This window comes from Perca flavescens, chromosome 10 (genome assembly GCF_004354835.1).
Source record: "Perca flavescens isolate YP-PL-M2 chromosome 10, PFLA_1.0, whole genome shotgun sequence".
NCBI lineage: Eukaryota > Metazoa > Chordata > Actinopteri > Perciformes > Percidae > Perca > Perca flavescens.
In genome coordinates, this window is record NC_041340.1 from 20,976,145 (window position 1) to 20,996,379 (window position 20,235).

Genomic DNA, 20,235 nt, shown 5'->3' on the forward strand with positions numbered 1-20,235 from the left:
AAAGCCTGTTTGATGCAGATGTATTATTTTTTTTGCCTTGTAAACCTATATGTGTTTGTGTGTGTGTTTAAAAAAAAAAAAAAAAAAAAAAAAAAAAGTACTGTACAGCGCTTTCCTTCATTATCTTCTTTCAATCATCCTTAAAAGACAGCAGTCGCCTGGTTGTAAGGGCAAAGTATACGGAGGAAGTTGGCCCCTCGACAAAAAGCAGACGTGGTTAAAAATGAGGATGTGACTGTGGGGTCCTGAGTGGAAATCTGGACCTTGGAACTCAAGATGGACACTTCAAAGATGAGAGAAATGGACTGTGAAGCTGCTTTTTGCAGAACTAATTCCATAGTATGATGGACATGCAGAATTATGACACTATGGAGTCACTGAGGACTTTATTGTTGTACACCATATTTTCCTTTTCAAAACCCATGACCTTCTTCTTTTAGTCATGCCTTAAATGACCTGAGGAGTGGCACATTTACTCCCACAAATCATATCAGATAAGGATGCTCAGAACCTCTTTTACCATGTTTAAAACAGAAAAAAGCTCCATTGCATGCACTGTGCATCTCAACATTTTTGTTTAGTTTCTCTCTCCTTTTATTTTCAGAGATGTCCTGTGTGAATGCAATGACTACAATATAATCACCTGGCCAACATCTTCTGCCCTTAACTAATAAAGTGGACATCAGTGATCATTTTCTTTCAGTGATTATTTTGTATATTTCTCAGATTATTAGAATAACTAAGAATAGAATAGAAATAACTACATCTTTTTCCTAATTAGGGAAGGAAATATTCCACGTAGATAGTGACAAACTACTATACGTGATCCTATCGAGAGTTTAAAGACTAGCCAGTCTTGTGCCCTTTTCTCCTTTTTGCACACACTGTTCGTATCATCACAAACAATTCATGTATTATTTTATCAAAAGCTCTTGACGATATATTCTGTCTTCTTGGCTTCATTGTTGAGCTCTCCGAAGGTGTCAAAGAACTGATCCATCTCCTTCTGCAGACTTGCATTGCGTAGTTCTGCGGCGGCCCGGCTCATTTCAGACTCGGTGATCTTAGCCTGGACAGCCTGGTACCAGTGTCGCTGCTGTGTGAGGTTTGTTTTCAACCGAACAACCTCGACCTGCAGCTCTTCATTTCTTTGCTCTAGGCTGATGGTAAAGACACGAGGAAGAAAAAGGAAAAAACTAAGAATATAGAAATGATTAGGTGTATATGAAAGGCTGAAGACGGGGTGAGGCTTTTCTACCATTGAACAAGAGTGAGAGAAGAGATCAGTCTGTAACTTGTATGTTGATTCTTTGGCTTTAGAAGGTTTGATTCGTGATGTCTGATATGGTTAGAAAAGGCACAACAGGTGGATGGGTTGAAATTGTAAAATTAAATCTATCTCCTTCCTATGCTCTATGTTAAGCTAAAAGAATTGTCCTTTTCCTCCTGTCCTTGCCAACCAGTACTAGTGACCTTACACTGAGACTTGATCTATCTATATCAGTAATAAATGAGGTATGTGTTGTGTCTAGGTCAGCAGCATGGCCCCTTAAATTAGCTCTCTTTCCAGTGCCATTGGCTGTTTCTATAGGTCAACCACACAGGATGTGCTTGGTTTTTTTTCTATTAAAATCAAATCGCTTTCACTGAAACCGGAAACATTGTGAATGTGTCTATAAGGTCGGTGGAAAATAACATACATTATATGGCACATCCAAGTAATTAACATAAAATATGTGATTTCCACAGTAGACTGAAAACACATATCAAGGTCTGTATAATTAGAACTTAATTAGTAACAATCTTAGTGCTGCCTATGTTGGGACATGTTAAAGGAACTAATTAAAGGTCTCTGTGTGCTTTGAACTAAACAGGATATAGGGTGAAGCTCGGGGTCAACTGAGTGAACAGAGCAGCACAGCTGAGTGGACACACACACTTTGTGGGCCTGGGAACATTGTGTCACCCTCCACTGGAAATACACCAAGGGCTAGGAAACTCTCATAGGCAAGTCAGTGAACTGAAAGTGTAATACTGAAGCCGAGAGCATAAGAACATTAAATGTAGGACATTTCATTTGTCTTTTACATGGTGTGCCTAATCTCTGTATCGTGATTATGTGTGCTGTGTAGTTTGAAATGGGAATGCAAGGCAAAACATAATGAACATTACCTGAGTATTCGTGCCTCGTACTCCTCCCTCTGTCGGACTATTTGCTGTTGGAGACTAGTGAGGACGCTGCGGAGGGCACTGGCGGAGGGGTCTGCCAGGGGGACGGGAGGAGGCACCCTGGGAGACCAGGATGGCTGCTGGGCTTCAGCTGGGGGCCACAGAACCTGGCACCCAGCTTGGGATAGCTGAGGGGAACTTCCTGTAAGACGTGGGGGAGGTGGCATTGGGTCCCTCTGCTTAAATCCACAGGATCCCGAGTCCAGCTCTAGCTCCTTGTCATGCTTCTTGTCCTGGACTGGATTCTGGTCCTGGTTACTGGAACCGCTTTCGGCGAGGATGATCTCACAAGAGGACCAGTTGCTCTTGTCTTCACTCGCTCCCTCGACGTCCATCAGTCCCTGGATCTGCTCAGGGGCCCATGCTTTGTACATTTGCTCCTGCCAGTGCCCCTGGAAGCTCGTTTCCATGTCAAAGACTTCTTGGAGGCTGTCGGGGGTGACAGCGTCGGGGAGGTTATCGTACAGAGAAAGAGCACTCCTGTGCTCCTCGCTCTGGGATGGATTGGGGCTCTGGTTCAGATGAGCTCTGTCTTCAACTCCCCAGCTACCTATCTGTCCTCCTCCTCTCTCTCCTCCTCTTGCTCTGTTTATGCCTGGACCCAGCTCTGCTTCCCAGCCCTGTCTTCCCAGGCCTCCTCTCCAGCTGCAGTAGCTGTGATCTGGCCGGGCGCCAGTCCCTCTTTCTCCATCGACCAGTGTGGGAACCTTAGCCACAGCTGGGGCCAGACCAGGCTGAGGGCTGCAGGGGTCTGGGAGTCTGGTTACAGCCGGGCACACAACCCTACTCTCCATTTCCTTTCCCCTGGCCCTCCCTGGCTTGGCAAAAGGTGGGCAGTTGTCGTACAGGGGGTCCGTGGAGCAGGAGCTGGCTGTGGTTGGGGTCTCAGTAGTAAGACAGTGCAGCTCCATGATCCAACAAGGCACAGGGGGGTGCTGAGAGCCTTAGATAACTGCCCTCCCCTTCTCTGCCTGCTGCAACTTGGGATTTAAGTCTTTAGTTGTGGATTTGTGAGCGTGCTATGGAGCCTCCCCTGTGCCAAGTGCTGATGTGTCGTGGGGAGAGGAAGGTGTAGCAGCCCTCTTCCCCTTTGGCTGCCTGTGCCCTTGAAGCTGCTGCCTAATGGCAGACAGGTTGTAGTCCATGTGTGTGTCTTTAAGCAGGACTGACATCAGCTGTTGCTTTAGCAGAGCTTCTGAGGGAGGGCCCAGGGTGTAATATAGTCTGGCTCATTCCTAAAGACAGTAACACATAAATGGAACCACAGAAATAGACAGTGGCCATGGGCACAAAGTGTGAAGCACACACAATTAACCCCATAATCTGCACTTAATATTTGTCAAAAACACATAAAGCTGCACACTTAAATACAATATAAGATAAGATACAATATAAAAAATAAAAATTCTACGGTGCTTATTAGGATTACATGGGCCTATTACTTTGGCTGGTTCGTTGGTTTTCCTTCTCTGTTTAAATGCACTCTGTCTACATTAACACTGTAGATTGTGTAAGCCACATGCTTATACTGTAGACAGAGTTCACCCCACCGAATCTGCTGCAGTGCATCACTTATCACTTTGAGAGCCGCTCAGCACTAAACCATTGAAATGCTGTCAACGACAGGAGCCAGGTGATACATCATATAGTGTCAAATCATGGAGGTTATGGATTTAACCGGCATTGTATGGTAGAGAGCAAACTTGTGTCTGATGTTTTTGTGTTTTTTCAGGGTTGCAATTGAAGGACACAAAGGGATGAAAGGAGGAATTTGCATAGGAGAGAGAAAAGAAGTAAGACACACAAATTCTTACTCGTGTCATGGTCAGTGTGTCTTAAAACCACAAGGTGGAGCTATAATCAACATTATGAAAAGCCTCTAGTGTCAATAGGCGGTGTACCTTGAAATCATTTAAGATATTTTGAATTCTAGTATAACTTTGTATAATTGTGTTTCATAACTTCTTTGGAGTATGTTTGAGTTGTAGAGAGTTGGTTGGTTTTGGAGCCTTATAAAGATCAGATGATTCACTATCAATCAAACAGCCCAATGAAGAATTCCCTCATTAGTCATTGGTGATGCAATGGAGGAACTACTATCAAAGGTACTTCCTCTTGATCAGAGGAAACAATCATACAGGCACTGTCCTCCCCTCCAGTCAAATGCTGCACAAATTATAAAGAAAGTAAGGTCTCTTAAACCGTTGTGTAACCACGTGAGCACCGACTTACTCAATATATAATACTGAGAACAAAGTGTTCCACGATAGCCTTGGTGTCACTGCAATGCTTCACAAATCAAGGGCGCGCTTCCAAACTTAATTTCTGCACGGGTGCATTACACACTCAGTTGTCTGTCAACACTGATACAGCTCCACTCTTATCTGCTCTATGTAAATCAGCCTGCATCCTTCAAGGCTGCACAGAGAGGAGGAATCACAATATTTGATCTGTTTGTATGTGGAAGGATTTAAATGTGGGCAGAGTTTCCTTCTTGTGCCATCCCGAATTAATAGAGGGAGATGCTTTCGGAATATGAGAATAGTGTAGTAGTGCTTAAGGTGCAGAAAATGCTCTGAGATGTTCCCTTCTGAGATATCAGGGGCACCATCCAGAAATCAACCAGCTGGAATGCCACACATGTGCTTTAATCTCGCTCATGCCCCTCTGTGGCTTTGCCCTGACCTCCTTCTGTCATTGAACATGCCTCACCGTCTTTACCCCCTCGTCCTGAACCCTGTGACCCCAGGTGTGTGATCAAAGCTTGTTCACACCTACACAGAGGTTAAGATTCCTCCAAGACCCCTTACCGCCCTGGCCCTCCCTTTTCATTCGTCCTTCTCTACTTCCTGTACATGTGCGTAGTTGTTTGTAGCCATGGCGACAGAATCCATGGCAACACAGATCCTCCATGGTTCTACATAATAAAGTGGATGGATGGAGGAAGATTGCGGAGAGAGGAAGGCTCTGTGGCTATTTTAGCAAGTGTCTCGATGGAGAGTAATTGAGGAGGGCCTTTGTTAACAAGAGACAGGGTCTGCTAACAGACAAAGCTTCCAAGGGCAACACACAGACAGCTTCTCTTTTAACTGGTTATGGGGAGGCATAAGGTATATGTAATCCAGGATACATATTCATCACTGGGTATAAAACTAAGACCAGTCAGGGAAAGTGTGGCTGTGGATGTTGGGAGTGAGTGAGTCGAGCAGATAGGCAGCAAGAGAGATAAGAAAGCAGGCAGAGTTTGTGTGTAATGTGATGGTGTGTTTTGGAGAGATTAACATCCCTGCCTCTCTTTCCTCTGATCCCTAACCTGTGTGTGTGTGTGTGTGTGTGTGTGTGTGTGTGTGTGTGTGTGTGTGTGTGTGTGTGTGCGTGCGTGTGTGTGTGTGTGTGCTTTATAGCTGCAGTGCTACCTGAGTAGATTATATACCGTGTCTTTGCTGTTTACTCATGTTTTATTAAGACAACCATGGTTTCATATTCAGTCACCTCAGCAGCTCTCAGCGAAGGAAACAAAGCCCAACACCTCACTGAGTCCGACTTTAATGCTGCTGTAAGTATATTGCTTGAAGGCAGGGAGCATTTATTCAGTTTTTTGTTCCAATATTCTGAGTTTCAGAGATTAACGGTGGTGGAAAGGAATTAAGCACATTTACTCAAGGACTGTATGGTACTTAAGTACAATTTTGAGGTACTTGTACTTTGAGTATTTCCATTTTTACACTATTTTACCTTACTGCTACATCTCATAGAGAAAAAAAAAGCTTTTTTAAATGTAACACTGCCAGAGGCGATTTTGCTTTATGAGCACTTTTACTTTTGATACTTAAAGTGCATTTGGTTGCTAATACTTACATTTTTTAAATGCAGTAGTTTTACTTGTAATGAAGTACTTCCATAGTGTGGAATTGCTACTTTTACATAAGTAAATTATCTGAGTGTTACCTCCACCACTGGAGCCTACATTCAATATGTTTAGTTCACAAAACAGTCTCCCCCTACGGTCCATGTAGTAACTGTTCTGGAGCTTTTGACTATATTACATCATCTGCAGCAGCAGATACGCAGCATTTTAAGAATTTTCTGTCCATGTTGGCTTAATTGATTTTCATAGTATTTAGTTTATAAACTATTGTTTCACTGTAGTAAATCAGAATATCAAGTGATACTGTGACGTTCCATTTTCTATTTAAAACTGATTTTATACGGAATGAAATTCAAATGAATTTATGTTTTCACAATAATGGGTATCTGTTTATTTCTGATGCATGTTGGCATCTGGACTAGTTATTCAGGCCTTTATGTGTTCTTCAGGGTAGAACTTTCTTCTCATGTGCAGATTGTAACTCAGACCCTGGTGAGTCATAACTCTTCATGTCAGGAAGCATCTGTGCCTCACTCTCAGCCACTTTAAACCAGTGTCTGTTTCAGGGTTTCATTCACCACTGTGGATTATTTAAGAACACGGACAAGGTGTCTTCAGGCAACAAGACGCACTCACTCACATGCATGCATGCTCTCTATCAAACAATCCCACATAGATTTATACATTGGAGATGTGCGTCACTGGTATCCATGTGTGGGTAGGTTATGTTGCTGCTATGCTAAATTGGATTATATTGCTTTTTTAAGCCATGTATCCACTATAAACTATACGCATCAATTAATACCCTCTGTGCATTTAAACTTGTGACACGTTCATGCCTGCGTGTGAGTGTCCACAGGCTCTATAGTTAAATTTTAGCTCTTATCATTAACATTTTAATTAGATAGCTCTTGCTATCATCTCTTGAGGCAGCTGTGCGATGTGATAATTTACCCACTAATACAATGCTGTACATTTTGTTTGCAGGATTCTTTTCTCATCATGGAGCATCGCACATTTTGACAGTCAATTAACAGACCTGGCAGAGTTACCATGGGAACAACTTTTTTTTTAGAATATAGTAGACAGGATGGGAGAGAAGCAACACCTTTAACAAACCAACCTGTCTTTCTGACTGGCAGCAACCCAGAGCAATTGATGCATGTGTTATATGGATATACAGTATATATGGATATATGCAACCACCATTTTGCATCACACAGCTGACATCTCGGAGTATGGTGAGATAGATGTTCACTCTACTCAAGCTATAAAAAAAAAAAAAAAAAAAAAAAAATGAAATCAAGGGAAAGAGAATTTCAGTGGGAATCCTTTTGGAGCTGGGATGTTATTAGTGTCCTGTCAGATTCCTGGGTGGGCATAAAGGAAGAGGAAATCTATGAGTAAAAGCAATTATTACAAATATTTTGGATGCAGAGGAGTGAGGATTAAAATGATGGAAATAAACAGATGAAAAAAGGAAAAGAAAAGTAAACAGAATACAAGTTAGATGTGGAGCAACTGAAGGGAGTGGGCCCTAGCAGAAAAGCTATTAGGGTGGGTGGGGGGGGGGGTATTTGTGCGAGTAGAAAGAAAACAGAACAGCACCAAGGCCAGGAGATGGAAGGTAAAAAAAATGCCGCCAATTTGATGACTTATGCAGGGCTTCTCTAGAGCTCTCTTCCTAGGATCTCTTTGAGAAGGAGCATGTTTGAAGTGACTGCATGTGTCATATCTGTATATCTGTCAGTGGGAGGTGGAGCAGGAGGCGGTAGAGCAGACAGAAAAACAGATACAGAGTGTGTGGAGGTGACATAGCGAGGGAGGAAGAAGGAGAAGGAAAGGATTGCTGGAAATAGAGAAGACATGAGCGAGGAAGACAGCAAATCAATGCTCTCCTCTACACTGTGGAGGCCTCAGCTGGCATTGGAAACATGAAAATAGGTATTAAAAGGGCTAAAACTGACCTCTTACACTTGATTCGTGCAGAAAAAAAATGCTGAAGGAAGGCAGGAGAGAAAAATGGGATAAAAAATGCTTTTATATGAGCAGAAAGGCAGGAGCAAGCAATAGAGAAAGAGAAAGATAGGGGAAGGATAGGAATGTAGAGGGAAAGAGCAAATCAATACAAAAATAAACAATGTGAAGAAAACAGCAACATGAAAAATTGTGATCCTTAAAAGCTGGGTACTAATGTAATTGCACCTCAGGAGCTTTTCCATGCCCTAGTGAGGAGTAAGGACATATCCAACCTTCTAGCTGGCGGCTAATGGGCATGACACTTTCTCAGTTTAACACGATGTGGGCTCAGTGTTGGCTCCCAGACCTGCGGTGTGTCTGTGCGTGCGTGCGTGCATGTGTGTGGCTAAGCACACATTTGAAACAAGTCCAGTTTGCACAGAGCACAGAGAGAGCTCCGCTGATTGGCCGGCCCCGCGGTCACCGTGGGAGACGGTCCTGGAACTGCTTATTGGGTCTGGGAGAGTAAACAATATGATGATGGGAATAGCTAATGTGAGGGGTCAAAGGTCAGCAGGGTGGATTGCACACATGAGCTGAAACCTGATATTTTCACAAACACAGAACACAAAAGTTTGAATGAAGGCAAACTTTTATGAGCACATTTTTCATGGCTTTTCGCAAATGTGTGTGTGTGTGTGTGTGTGTATGTGTGTGTGTCTGCGTGCATGCGTGCGCATGCGTCTGTGCGTGCGTGAGAGATAGTGTAGTACTGCATTTATACACTGTCCAGGTTAGCAGGTCTTCATGTATGGCGTCAGGTTTATGTCATATCTGGCGAGCGCAACAAAACATGCTCGCAGCTGCCTGTACAACTCTTGATTGTTAAATGAATACGCAAGGAGTAATATCTGCGCATGTGAAATTATATTGTTTGCTTGTGAGCATGTTTTATCACGCTCACGAGATATGACATAATCCTGAAGCCATATTTATGCAGCAGTTTTACCCGGGGTCCCTCTTTATAGGCTCAGAGAAGAGAGAAAAGAGAAAATAGGAAAGCGGTCATAATGACTCCACGGGTGGTGATTGTATCTGTGCTGATGGTGTGGTTGCATGCGTGTGTGTACTGTAGATGCGTTTCTGCTGCCAGGATCCCATCCCCCTCTGAGAACAGTGGAGGAAGGCCGTTCCTGTGCTGTTTACACTGTAAACGGACAGGAACTGTGCACGGCATTTATTATTGTAGCAGACACACAGAAACACTGCTGCTCTATCTCACACATCTCTTAAAGTGATGGTTCGGAGTAATTTCACCAGAAATTCAGCAGAAGCCAGCAGGCAAGTGTTATTTACATAAACTTCTGGTGTACTTACAAACTTTCCAATCCATCGTTTTATGAATACATAACCTATTTGTACTACTGTAGACGTTTGGTATCATTTCGGGCATTATTAGTGGGGTCATTTACAAGATACAAACAATGGGTCCATTAGCCCCTGCGCTAAGCTATTCAGAAAAAAGCTTCTGGGGGGGTGTTTGGCTCGAGGTCATGGTGCAAAGGACCCTAGGGTGAAATTACTCCGAACCATCACTTTAAAGAAAAAAGTGTGATTTTTTTTTACAACTTAGCTTTATCTTTGTACTTTTGGCCATTGTAAGAAAGTAAAGGCTGTGATCTTTATTTGGAAACAATATTTGTTGGTACCTACAGTAAAGTAAGAATTCTTTAAATGTTGGTTATAATCCATCATTGGCACACAAACACAGGCAAGTACAGTAGGTCAAAGTTGAAGCTGAAAATAACCCAGTAAACTGTGATGGGTAATCATTTTGTACTTAACCTTCATTTTCTTTCCAAAAACAAAACCTTGTCTATAGGGGTTGTTTAAAACCTGAATGGTCTGTGGCCCGGTTGGATCAGTGCGTAGAGCAGGCGCACATATACTGATAGGTTTATGCCTTGATGCAGAGTTCCAGGTTTAAAATCCGACTCGATCCTGCATGTCTTACCCCTCTCTCTCGCCTAGCTGTCCTGTCAAAAATTAAAGGTGGAAAAGCCCAAAAAATTATCGTAAAAAAAACTGTATGGTCTAAGGTGATGTTTGGTCTAAGTTCTCAGCCACATACCAAGTTTCAGCAAATAAATTGATGAGTGCAATGTTATTGTTAGATATAGAAATGATGGCCAAAACTACACACACAGCATGTTTAGAAACTGGAATTTCCTTCTGACATCACTTTGGGGAAGTTTAAAAATAGCATTGAGAAAAGAGCATGATGTTAGACTTGAATGGGTGAGTATAAAGAAAAGAACAGAATAGAGGAGTTGGCAGCTGTTATATGTAATTTAGAGCAAAATAGATTATGTAGAATTTCTGCCTTTTATCTCAGCACAAATGAACACACAAACTGGGTGTCTAACCTTCTGTAGGCTATGTGAAGCCACAAATGAAACACCTCTCAGTACACTTTTAAATTGATGCCACTACCTTTATTTTACAACCGGCTCTGTGTGCCTGCTGCCTCACACTACATACTGTATGTTATAATCACATATGTCTCAATAGAAACTAAAACTTTTTTTCAGTCATCTATAGCCTTAACTTCCTTATAACACCCACTGTAGGATGGCATTCATTTATATGTTAATTACTGCAGATAACATGGCTTGTTTCAAGCTTTGTTGGTGCAACGCTGGCCGGCAAGGGTGGAAGAAAAGTAAAGTAACGTTGCTGTAATAAAATCATTTTGTTTTAAAGCAGATAAAAAAAGTCCTGATAAAGCTGATAAGCCTCATTTACCTCGGCATATGTAAAAAAATAACCAAATATACCTACCTTAACTCGAATATTTGCATTTCCTAAAGAAAATGTGTGTGATTGCTGCATTTGCTGCTGTTGCTTCTGGTGATTGATCTATTGATGACAGTCCTGTAAATTCTCAAAACATATAGGCTATTGCATTTTCACAGTAAGTACAAGGGACACATTTCTACATTTGTAAGTATTTTAATGATAGTAATTAAGTTTGTATTATATGTTGAATGTCAGAATTTTAAACGCAGGATTGAACATTACACAAATGTCCTTTAAAAAGAAACAACAGGTTGGTGCAACCTACAGGTGAAATTGTATCAAATGCTACAGACCCCATTTTTACAACTTTTTGCTGAATTTGGTTACCCTGGATTATATTAAAGATATATGGCAGTTAACTAAGAACTTGTTTGCCAAGTTTCATTTTATTAAAGTCAACAGAATAATATCATGTTTTAATTAGTGCCCTTTATTTAGAGAGTGTGGCCAACTAGGGAATCGAATGTTCTGAGCTATCCCGTTATGCGATTGGTTCCGAGGTGGTCACGTGTTTCATGGACTCCATGTTTGATACCAACATTCATCTGATTCCCATTGACATAGTGTAGGGAATAGTGGAAAAATTTCATAAATCACTGAAAAAAAGGCCCAACTGTTTTTGGCTGCAATGAAAGACAGGGAAGTGGCAAAAGATTTCACAAGTCCCCCCGTGAAGCAAAAAGGCAAATAGTATGGGAGCTGTTCATTATTGTGTGAGGTAAATGTCAATTTCTGTCTTCAATATGATAACAAATTACATAGGACAAATATAGTAATACCATGGTTAATGTGTACATTGCTGTCAAAAAAGTTCTAAAACTGCTTTAGAAATGAATGAAGTTTGAAGTTAGCCTTATGCTAGCGTTAGCTTTTTCGCTAGCACTCCATGTGCCTAAATGCTTGTGATCTTGCCACAGTCATAGCTATGGCTTTTGGTCTCGACCGAATCCAGGTGTCTTTATTAGCCTATCTTCATAATAATATTGGAGGGAAAGTGAAACACAGCTTGGAAGGGGATGTTGTTCGGCTTTTCACAAGCTTAGACAGCTACGCCAATGTTTGCTAACGTCAGCGCAACAGCGTTAGCCTAGCCTGCTAGGTAGCTAAATATTACGACTCCCTTCGGAGTTTCCTATATCTGCCTCCACGTTGTCAACATAAGACCTGTGGCGTTAGTGCTCCTTTTGTACCATCATTTTATTGAGTTAAATATTGACCTTCGCTCCTCTGAGATGGGTGGGTTTTTGATACATTACACACAAAGCTAGCTATAGTTAGCCTGTATGCTAGCGGACATTAGAAAGGTATACACTGCTCAGAGACTTATTAGGCAACGTGGTCACTCACTACATTGGGCATTTTTTTGAGGCCCATTTACGATATAATAGGTAAATATACACTGGAATATTTCCGTAAGGGCCTTTTACATATTGACAAACGTTGATCATGTATATGCCTGTTTAAGGTGAAAATAAGCGATTAATTTCAAGATAGCATATCCACCCCATAAGGTTACACAGTAGAGTCATCTTACGTTGGTATCCAATATGGCGCCCATGATTTAAGTTGGCCACACTCTCTAAATAAAGGGCACGAATTTTAATGTTACTGTAGCGCCCCCTGTGGAAAGAATTGCATGATTTCAGGCCACACCTTCAAAAGTTTGATAACCAATTACAGACAAACGGTAGTTATTAAGTGATACCCAAAAACAAAAACAAAAGATATGATATTATGATATGTAGGCCTACCAAGTTTGGTAAAGATATGATGAAATATTTCATCTAATCTTCACACAAAAAAGTCCAAAATGGTGGAAGCAATCATACAATTAAAAAATGCACCACCCGGCAAAGCAAGCTCAGTGACCCAAATCAAACACGCCCACAGGTGCATTCTGGGTCTGGCTAGTATGCTAAATGCTAAGAGGCTTCTGCGTTCACTGAGGAACTACCTTCAGTGAGGTGTTTTTGAGGCCTTCCTGCTGTTTGTGACAAAAAACCTCTGACACAGTTGTGATGGCAGAGCCGCATTCAGTTCAACATGTTTGAAAACATTGAGCAGGCAGTGGGACAGAGAGACTGGAACTGGTTATATTGGGACAGACAGGCTGAATGGACTGGTCCAGTGGACTTCTGCATTGGGAATGAACGAGCAGGGAAGTTGAAACTGGAGCAGTTTGAGGAGGACAAGACTCGCGTTCAGATAGGTGAGTAAGGTACAGAGAAGAACAAGTTTACGGCACAAAAACTGCGCGGCTCTCTTTTTGCTTTAATATGTGTGTGCAGTTTCTGTGGCTGCAGTCGCTGTGGAGTTCATATTGAAATACATCTGTGTTGTCTGCCTCGGTGATGCTATTATTCAGCAGTTTATTCTATAAGAAGGGTCAGGTTTGAGGGTGCAGACGTTTAATCATACATATTGCACCAGCCCTGGTGTCCACAGCTCTTTATTATTTGGACATTTTTGATTCCTTATCTGAGTTGTGTCTCTTTTCCGGTTAATTCTAGTGACGTTACACCGAGGAAGGCGGTTAATTCACAGGCTGCAAAGTGGTCTATATGTTGTTGGATTGGACATAGGGTTATGTGGTGTATTGTGTATATGGACATGTTACTGTTCTTTATTGTGTAGCCCAAATGTGTTCTTTACTTTGATAATTAATTTTACTTGAGTAGGCCTATTATGTTCTAGTAATATTTCCAACCCCTGGGTGATACATACATTCTCTCTCTCTCTCTCTCTCTCTCTCTCTGACACAGAGAGGCTATCACAGTTCACTTGAGCTCTAGTCACTTTGTCAAGTCTGCAGCAGAGTGATTTCAGGGGAAAACAGCTCTTTATTTGGTCATTTTGACAACCTAAGCTAAATATTAATGATACAACTGTTACAACGGGAAGCCTTTAAGGAAGTGCTTCCAATTGTGTGCTTATAATTGCTTTGCTCGTTGCCGGACACTGAAATGAACAAATATTTACTTTCTGATTTAAAAAAAAAAAAAAAAAAAAAAAAAAAAATGTTGGTGTGACTGTAAAGCTGACAACAGCAAGCAATGTTTTACCTTCAAAACCGACTGGTTGTTAATCCCAGCTGTCTGTTTTCTGGATATAGATCTGTTTCTGCTCAACTGCTGCTGTAGTTGTTGAGTAGAGAAAGAGTGCTAAACTAGAAGGAGAGACTGGAAAGCAAAGATTAAGCTGAGTGGAAGCAACTCTAAGAAGAGCCAGAGGCATATGTGTCTCTGTTTCACACTGCTGTCTTTCTTAGTGGGAGGGCTGATGATCACACACTCAACTGACTATCTGTGTGTGGTTCTGCACACCTACCTCTTCCAGCCCTGCAGGCACAGACATTTGCTATCTATAGAAAGACCGCTTGCTCTTTAATCCTGGCTCAGTGGAGATTTATGCTCCAAATGACAATAATAAAAGATTCGCATAGCAATTGTTTGCTTCCTTCTCTGGATAGTCATTGAAATTCCTGGGAAGGGCGCAGAAGCGTTTTAGGGCGCACAATAAGAAGACCAATACTCCATCTGTCACACATAATTCCCAAACCTTTATGAATCCTTCCATGAGCAAATACCCAGGTATAAATAGAAGTAGTCTTATCTTCTACAAGATGTGGTTATGAGTGCAGGGAGACCACAAAGCGGAGATTTAATAGGCAGAGACTGTTATTTTAATGTACCTGCTGCTGCATGAGCCTATTCATCAGAAGCTCTTTAAATTCTCTCACACAATGACAGGAAATAGGCTCATTCAAGCTTACAGGGTATCCATATAAGATCAAATTATTGAATATAATGCTTTCTTTCTCTTCCCGCTCTGTCTCTGTCTCGTTTGCACACACGAGTTCTCACTCCCTGCTCTCTCCTCCCAAATTTTTCTCTTCTCGTCCTCAGGAACAGGCTTTCTTCTTTTTTTTTTAAGATTTCTGAGATTTGGTTCCCATCAGAATATGTGTCGGGCAGAACAATTGAAATATTTTTTCTATTTGCATCAGTGAGAACAAATTAGAAGTTGTGGTAAATTGCCCTCCGTATAAAGTCTCATTTTAGAATCTCTCGGATTGACAAGTTAGATTGATCTAATTTATCATGACAAAAATTGAATGACACTTAATGACAGAAGCGTTATGTCATAAACGTTTATGACTTGTTTATAATGGTTATGACACGTTCATGACAGTGTTATGTCACTCTTATGTAGATACCTTCAAGTAAAGTGTAACCAAACATTGTGTAACAGCATGAGGGGCATTCACATTTTAATGCCAGCTCACATCTGGTCTACGCCATTCCACCTCTCCATATTGATTCATGAGGTATTATTACATGCTGATGGATACAAGGCCACATCATTCACGCTGCCCTCTGTAAAGTATACCTATCACAGACATTACAGCCTTGTTACATGACAATCAAGACACTCTAATGTTACAGTTGTCTCGCTTGCTCTCTTCGTCCTTTGCTCTTGCTTGCCCACCATTCCTCTGTCCATAATTCCGTCCCAGTTGGCCTTTTTTTTACTGCACACAGTTCAACTTTGCATAGCAGGAAAAGCACAGGTGTAACTAATAACATTAACAATGACTCAATTGTCTTGTGTGACAGTGAGCCAGGGTGCACAATACCAGGACTCTGGTGAAGCAGCTAAATTAAATTCAGCGATCATTCATTTACACCTGTGCTTTTGTCCCTTTTGTCCCCCTACTATGTCAAAATGTCTCTGTGATCAAGGCCTATTCCACACTATAAATACACAATGTACTGTAAAGTCATTTTTTTTTATAGCATAATGTTTTTGCGCTTGAGGTGTTTCACCTCTATTTCATCACAAGTGGTTTCATTCTCATGCAGCTGTGAGCAGGGCCCTAGGTTATTTTATTAAGATTCTTTTTGGGGCATTTCCGCCTTTCATGATAGGAAAGCAATAAAAGAGAGAGAGAAGGGGGGGTAAGACATGCAGGAAATCGTCCCGGGTCGTAATCAAACCCTGGACCTTCTGCATCGAGGCATAAATCTCTGTATATGTGCGCCCGCTCTACCGACTGAGCTATCCTGGCCACAGCAAAACCTGCTTAGATGTTATATGTAGTTTGGAACCGGGTCACAGCTCAGGCATCATCAGCTGGTTTTTCCCACCTGTGAACACCAGACCCAACTGTCATTGGTTAGATTGAAATGCAGAGAACCAATCCCTCATATTAATACCCTAGTTAGAGCTAGTTAGAGAAAATATGAATCGATTTGACCTCCCAACTTGATTTTTAAATCAAATTGATTTTTTTCCCAGCCCTAAACCTAGTTAAGGACATCTTAAAGTGTGAAGAGCGTAGTGTTGATAGTATGACTTGTACTTTTGGCGTAGAAAATCGGTGTGTACATACAACTATAGTAAGAGGGTCAAGGTTGAAACACAAATGTGGTCTGCAAAATCTTGTGCCCATTTACAGTTGAAAAAAGTGGTTCATTATTTCAGCTTTTATTAGGCTACACTATTTTTGTCTCGTTCCGCCACATATTGTTAATAGTAATGTTGTTGTAAACACCATGTTTTTTTATTTGCGTTACTTTTTCGTCTCAACTCGTCTGTTTGTTCTCCAATTTCAAACTGTCTTTCTGTTTTTTTCCCCCTCAAAAAAATATGTGAAGCTATTTTTTTATATTATAGACACATGACTTCTACTACAATATTTATTGTTATTCCATCATAATATATGTATTCTCGTTTTATACTTTATAATCAAGTTCCCAGCAACTTGCTGAAGCCACTGAGGTGTTCTTGTAATCAGTGAACATGTGTCAGAGCAAACCAGGATTGCTGAAGTAGCTGGAGGTGTTATTTGTACCTGAGCTTCTCATTTTTTACCACATTCATTTCTTTCTGCACAAGCTTTGCCTGTTTATCACATTTGCGGAGAGGTATCCTCTTCCCTTTTGTGTAATTGTATGTTTCATAAGAGGCCTCAGTCTTACACACTCTTAATGACTTTTCCCATGGATCTTATTAGGCCTCCTATTCAGGAAATCAATTAGTACCCAGAGAAGGATTACAGAGACTTCATACCCTGATCAGCCAGCAGTTAAAGATGAGATTCATTATTAGTCATTATTTAACCATTAGATCCACATTGAGACAGGCAAGGAGTAGAGGAGGCAACAAGCCAGCCACAGAACCACAGACGGAGAGTAATGGAGGAGAGAAAGAGAAGAAGGACGGGAGAGGAGAGGGAGGAAAGCTACGAAGTGCTGTCAGAGCGAGAGAAATCTAAATTGACCTATTAAAGAGAGCGGGAAACCGATGATGAGGAAGGACAGAGAGAGTAAAAACATAGAGTATGTGAGCCAGGTCTCTCAAAAGGTTCCTGTCACATTGGAAAGGCTCCCCTGTCTACAGTGCCTCCTCTCTAAAGGTAAACCTTGTTTGAAAGAGCTATCATTTTAGACAGTTTGACTTCTTAAACCATGATTCATAGCTCTTATTTCCAAGAAATCAAATTCAGTAGAGCACATATTGGTATGTGTGCTGTATGAAAATGTGTCCAGAGCTTTTCTAAAGGGCTGTGATGAGATTTGGCCTGTCTCCTATCCATAGTATTTTACAGACAAAAGAGGAGCCCACGCCAGCCCTCCTCTTCCTCCTTCCTCCCCCGTTGCCGGTAGTCATTTCTCAACTATCCATTAACTGCGCCAAATAGATGCCTGAAGGAGGAGAGGAAAAGGTTTCTCACTCTGTTAAAGGGATTTTCTGAGAGATGGAAGGACAGGGAGAGAGGCAGAGTTAGGTAACAATGAATGGGCGGTGGAGGAGAGGGTGAGGGAGTGAGAGAGAGAGAGAGAGAGAGAGAGAGAGATGGGGGAGGAAGAAATGGCTTAGATTGGAGAGACACAGGAGGAGGAGGAGGTGGATGGATGGAATTCAGCTGGGTAAAAACTCAATGTAGAAAATATCCTGCGACCTACTTTCAAACATGTCAGTCATTGCGTTCCTCTTGGCTATTTCCCTGTCGCTGGTCACTCATTAACTCTCTGTATAGCCTCTTATTCACTATGCATGAGATAGGGCTATGTCAGAGTATAGAGCACTATCTGGACAAGATATGCTATTGCTATTCTTCCACAGGAGACTACAATGGAATTATTGTAGGGAGATGAAGTCCCCCCCTTTTCAAGCTAGCCTCTGTGCTAGACCAGGATCTTTTTGGTTTTTTTTTTGTTTTTCTTAAAATCTGAAACATGATGGGGAGTTTTTTTTTTTTTTTTCACATGTTGAAGCTAAATGGGTATAAGCTACTGTGCTTGAAATTAAATTTTGACCATTTTAACCAAGATAAAGCAACAAGTATCGTTAGCATTCAACAACTGCGCTTAGAATGAGGTTTCCCCTATGACCGAGGCTCAGCTGTAGTTGTTGAATGCCAACAAAATAAATGTGGCCTTATCTTGGTTATATAATAGTCTGCTCATATTGTACTCTCCGGTACAGTGGATACAGTGAATTCAGAATATGGACAGAAAACTCCAGTGTTATGTCTTCCAGAAATAGCAATGAAAGAAATCCTCCATGAGAAAATACATATAGATAAACAAATGCTAGTGGTACAAACTACTACTAAGCCAAAACTTGGACTCTATGTCCTGTAAATTTGAGCTTCTCCCCTGAGTATCTGTTGTAAATATTCCTGTTAATGTTAAACTTTCGAATTATGAGATTCTGAATGACATTTGAGCCAAATATAAAAAAAAACAATTATGTGGACACCTGAACAAAGTAAAGGGACTCTCAAACTTTACACCTATGTGGGATTGTTGGACAATAAGATGTTTTGGATGCTGGATAACAGGACTTATTTTTATTAAGATTTTTTTTTTTTTTGGGGGCTTTTCCTTTATTAGAAAGTGGATAGATATGAAAGGGGGAGAGAGATAGGGAATGACACGCAGCAAAGGGCAGCAGGGTGGAGTTTTTCACAAAAAAACATTCAACCATTTCTTAATGGACCCTGCTTTGTGCATGGGGACAAAGTTATGTTAAAAACAGAATTGAGCCTTCCCCAAACCTCAAATTTCAATGTACACTTCTATCAAAATAGCATTAAGATTTGCCTTAATTGGAACTAAGGTTCCAATTGACTGGAGACCTTGACTGGAGTCCTGCATGGGGCTCCAGTGGGGGACTCCATTGTTCTGCTGGGGGACTTCAACGCGCATGTGGGCAATGATGGAGCTGTCAACTGATCACCATCTGGTGGTGAGTTGGGTCAGGGGGTGGGGGAAGACTCTGGACAGACCTGGTAAGCCCAAACGGGTAGTGCGGGTAAATTGGGAACGTCTGGAGGAGGCCCCTGTCCGACCGACTTTCAACTCACACCTCCGGCGGAGCTTTTCGTGCATGTGGAGGCGGGGGGGATTGAACCCGAGTGGACAATGTTCAAAGTTTCCATTGCTGAAGCTGCGGCGAGGAGCTGTGGTCTTAGGTGCCTCAAGGGGCGGTAACCCAAGAACACCGTGGTGGACACCGGTGGTCAGGGAAGCCGTCCGACTGAAGGAATTTTTCCGGGATATGTTATCCCAGAGGACTCCGGAGGCGGTTGCAGGGTACCGAAGGGCTGCAGCCTCTGCCGTGAAAGAGGCAAAGCAACGGGTGTGGGAGAAGTTTGGAGAAGACATGGAGAAGGACTTTTGGTCGGCACCAAGGTGCTTCTGGAAAACTGTTCGCCACCTCAGGAGGGGGAAGCGGGGAACACTGATGTAGTCAAACAACTCCACAGTGGCAAAGCCCCTGGGATTGATGAGATCCGTCCAGAAATGCTCAAGGCTCTGGGTGTGGAGGGGCTGTCCTGGTTGACACGCCTCTTCAACATTGCGTGGAAGTCTGGGACAGTGCCAAAGGAGTGACAGACCGGGGTGGTGGTTCCCCTTTTTAAAAAGGGGGACCAGAGGGTGTGTGCCAATTACAGGGGTATCACACTTCTCAGCCTCCCTGGTAAAGTCTACTCCAAGGTGCTGGAAAGGAGGGTTTGGCCGATAGTCGAACCTCGGGTTGAAGAGGAACAATGCCGATTCCATCCTGGTCGTGGAACAATGGACCAGCTCTTCACTCTCGCAAGGATCCTGGAGGGAGCCTGGGAGTATGCCCAACCGGTCTACATGTGTTTTGTGGATCTGGAAAAGGCGTATGACCGGGTCCCCCGGGAGATACTGTGGGAGGTGCTACGGGAGTATGGGGTGAGGGGGTCTCTTCTCAGGGCCATCCAATCTCTGTACGACCAAAGTGAGAGCTGTGTCCGGGTTCTCTGCATTAAGTCGGACTCG

At 42.1% G+C, this 20,235-nt stretch overlaps 2 protein-coding genes across 2 annotated transcripts in view; one reads left to right on the forward strand and one right to left on the reverse strand.

The window, feature by feature from the left end:
* Positions 1-369: 369 nt before the first annotated feature.
* Positions 370-3,383, reverse strand: LOC114563047 (uncharacterized). Its single transcript, XM_028589820.1, has 2 exons — positions 2,173-3,383; positions 370-1,160 (listed from the first exon to the last, which is right to left on the reverse strand). Exons 1-2 carry the CDS (start codon positions 3,138-3,140, stop codon positions 923-925), a joined length of 1,206 nt encoding a protein of 401 aa, XP_028445621.1. The 5' UTR covers positions 3,141-3,383; the 3' UTR covers positions 370-922.
* Positions 3,384-12,849: 9,466 nt separating this feature from the next.
* The window catches only part of LOC114562714 (ras-GEF domain-containing family member 1C), a 63,595-nt gene continuing 56,209 nt past the window's right edge, over positions 12,850-20,235 (forward strand). Inside the window, exon 1 of the mRNA XM_028589277.1 lies at positions 12,850-13,124. The gene's annotated coding sequence lies outside the window, so the exon portion shown is untranslated. The remainder of the gene's footprint in view (positions 13,125-20,235) is intronic.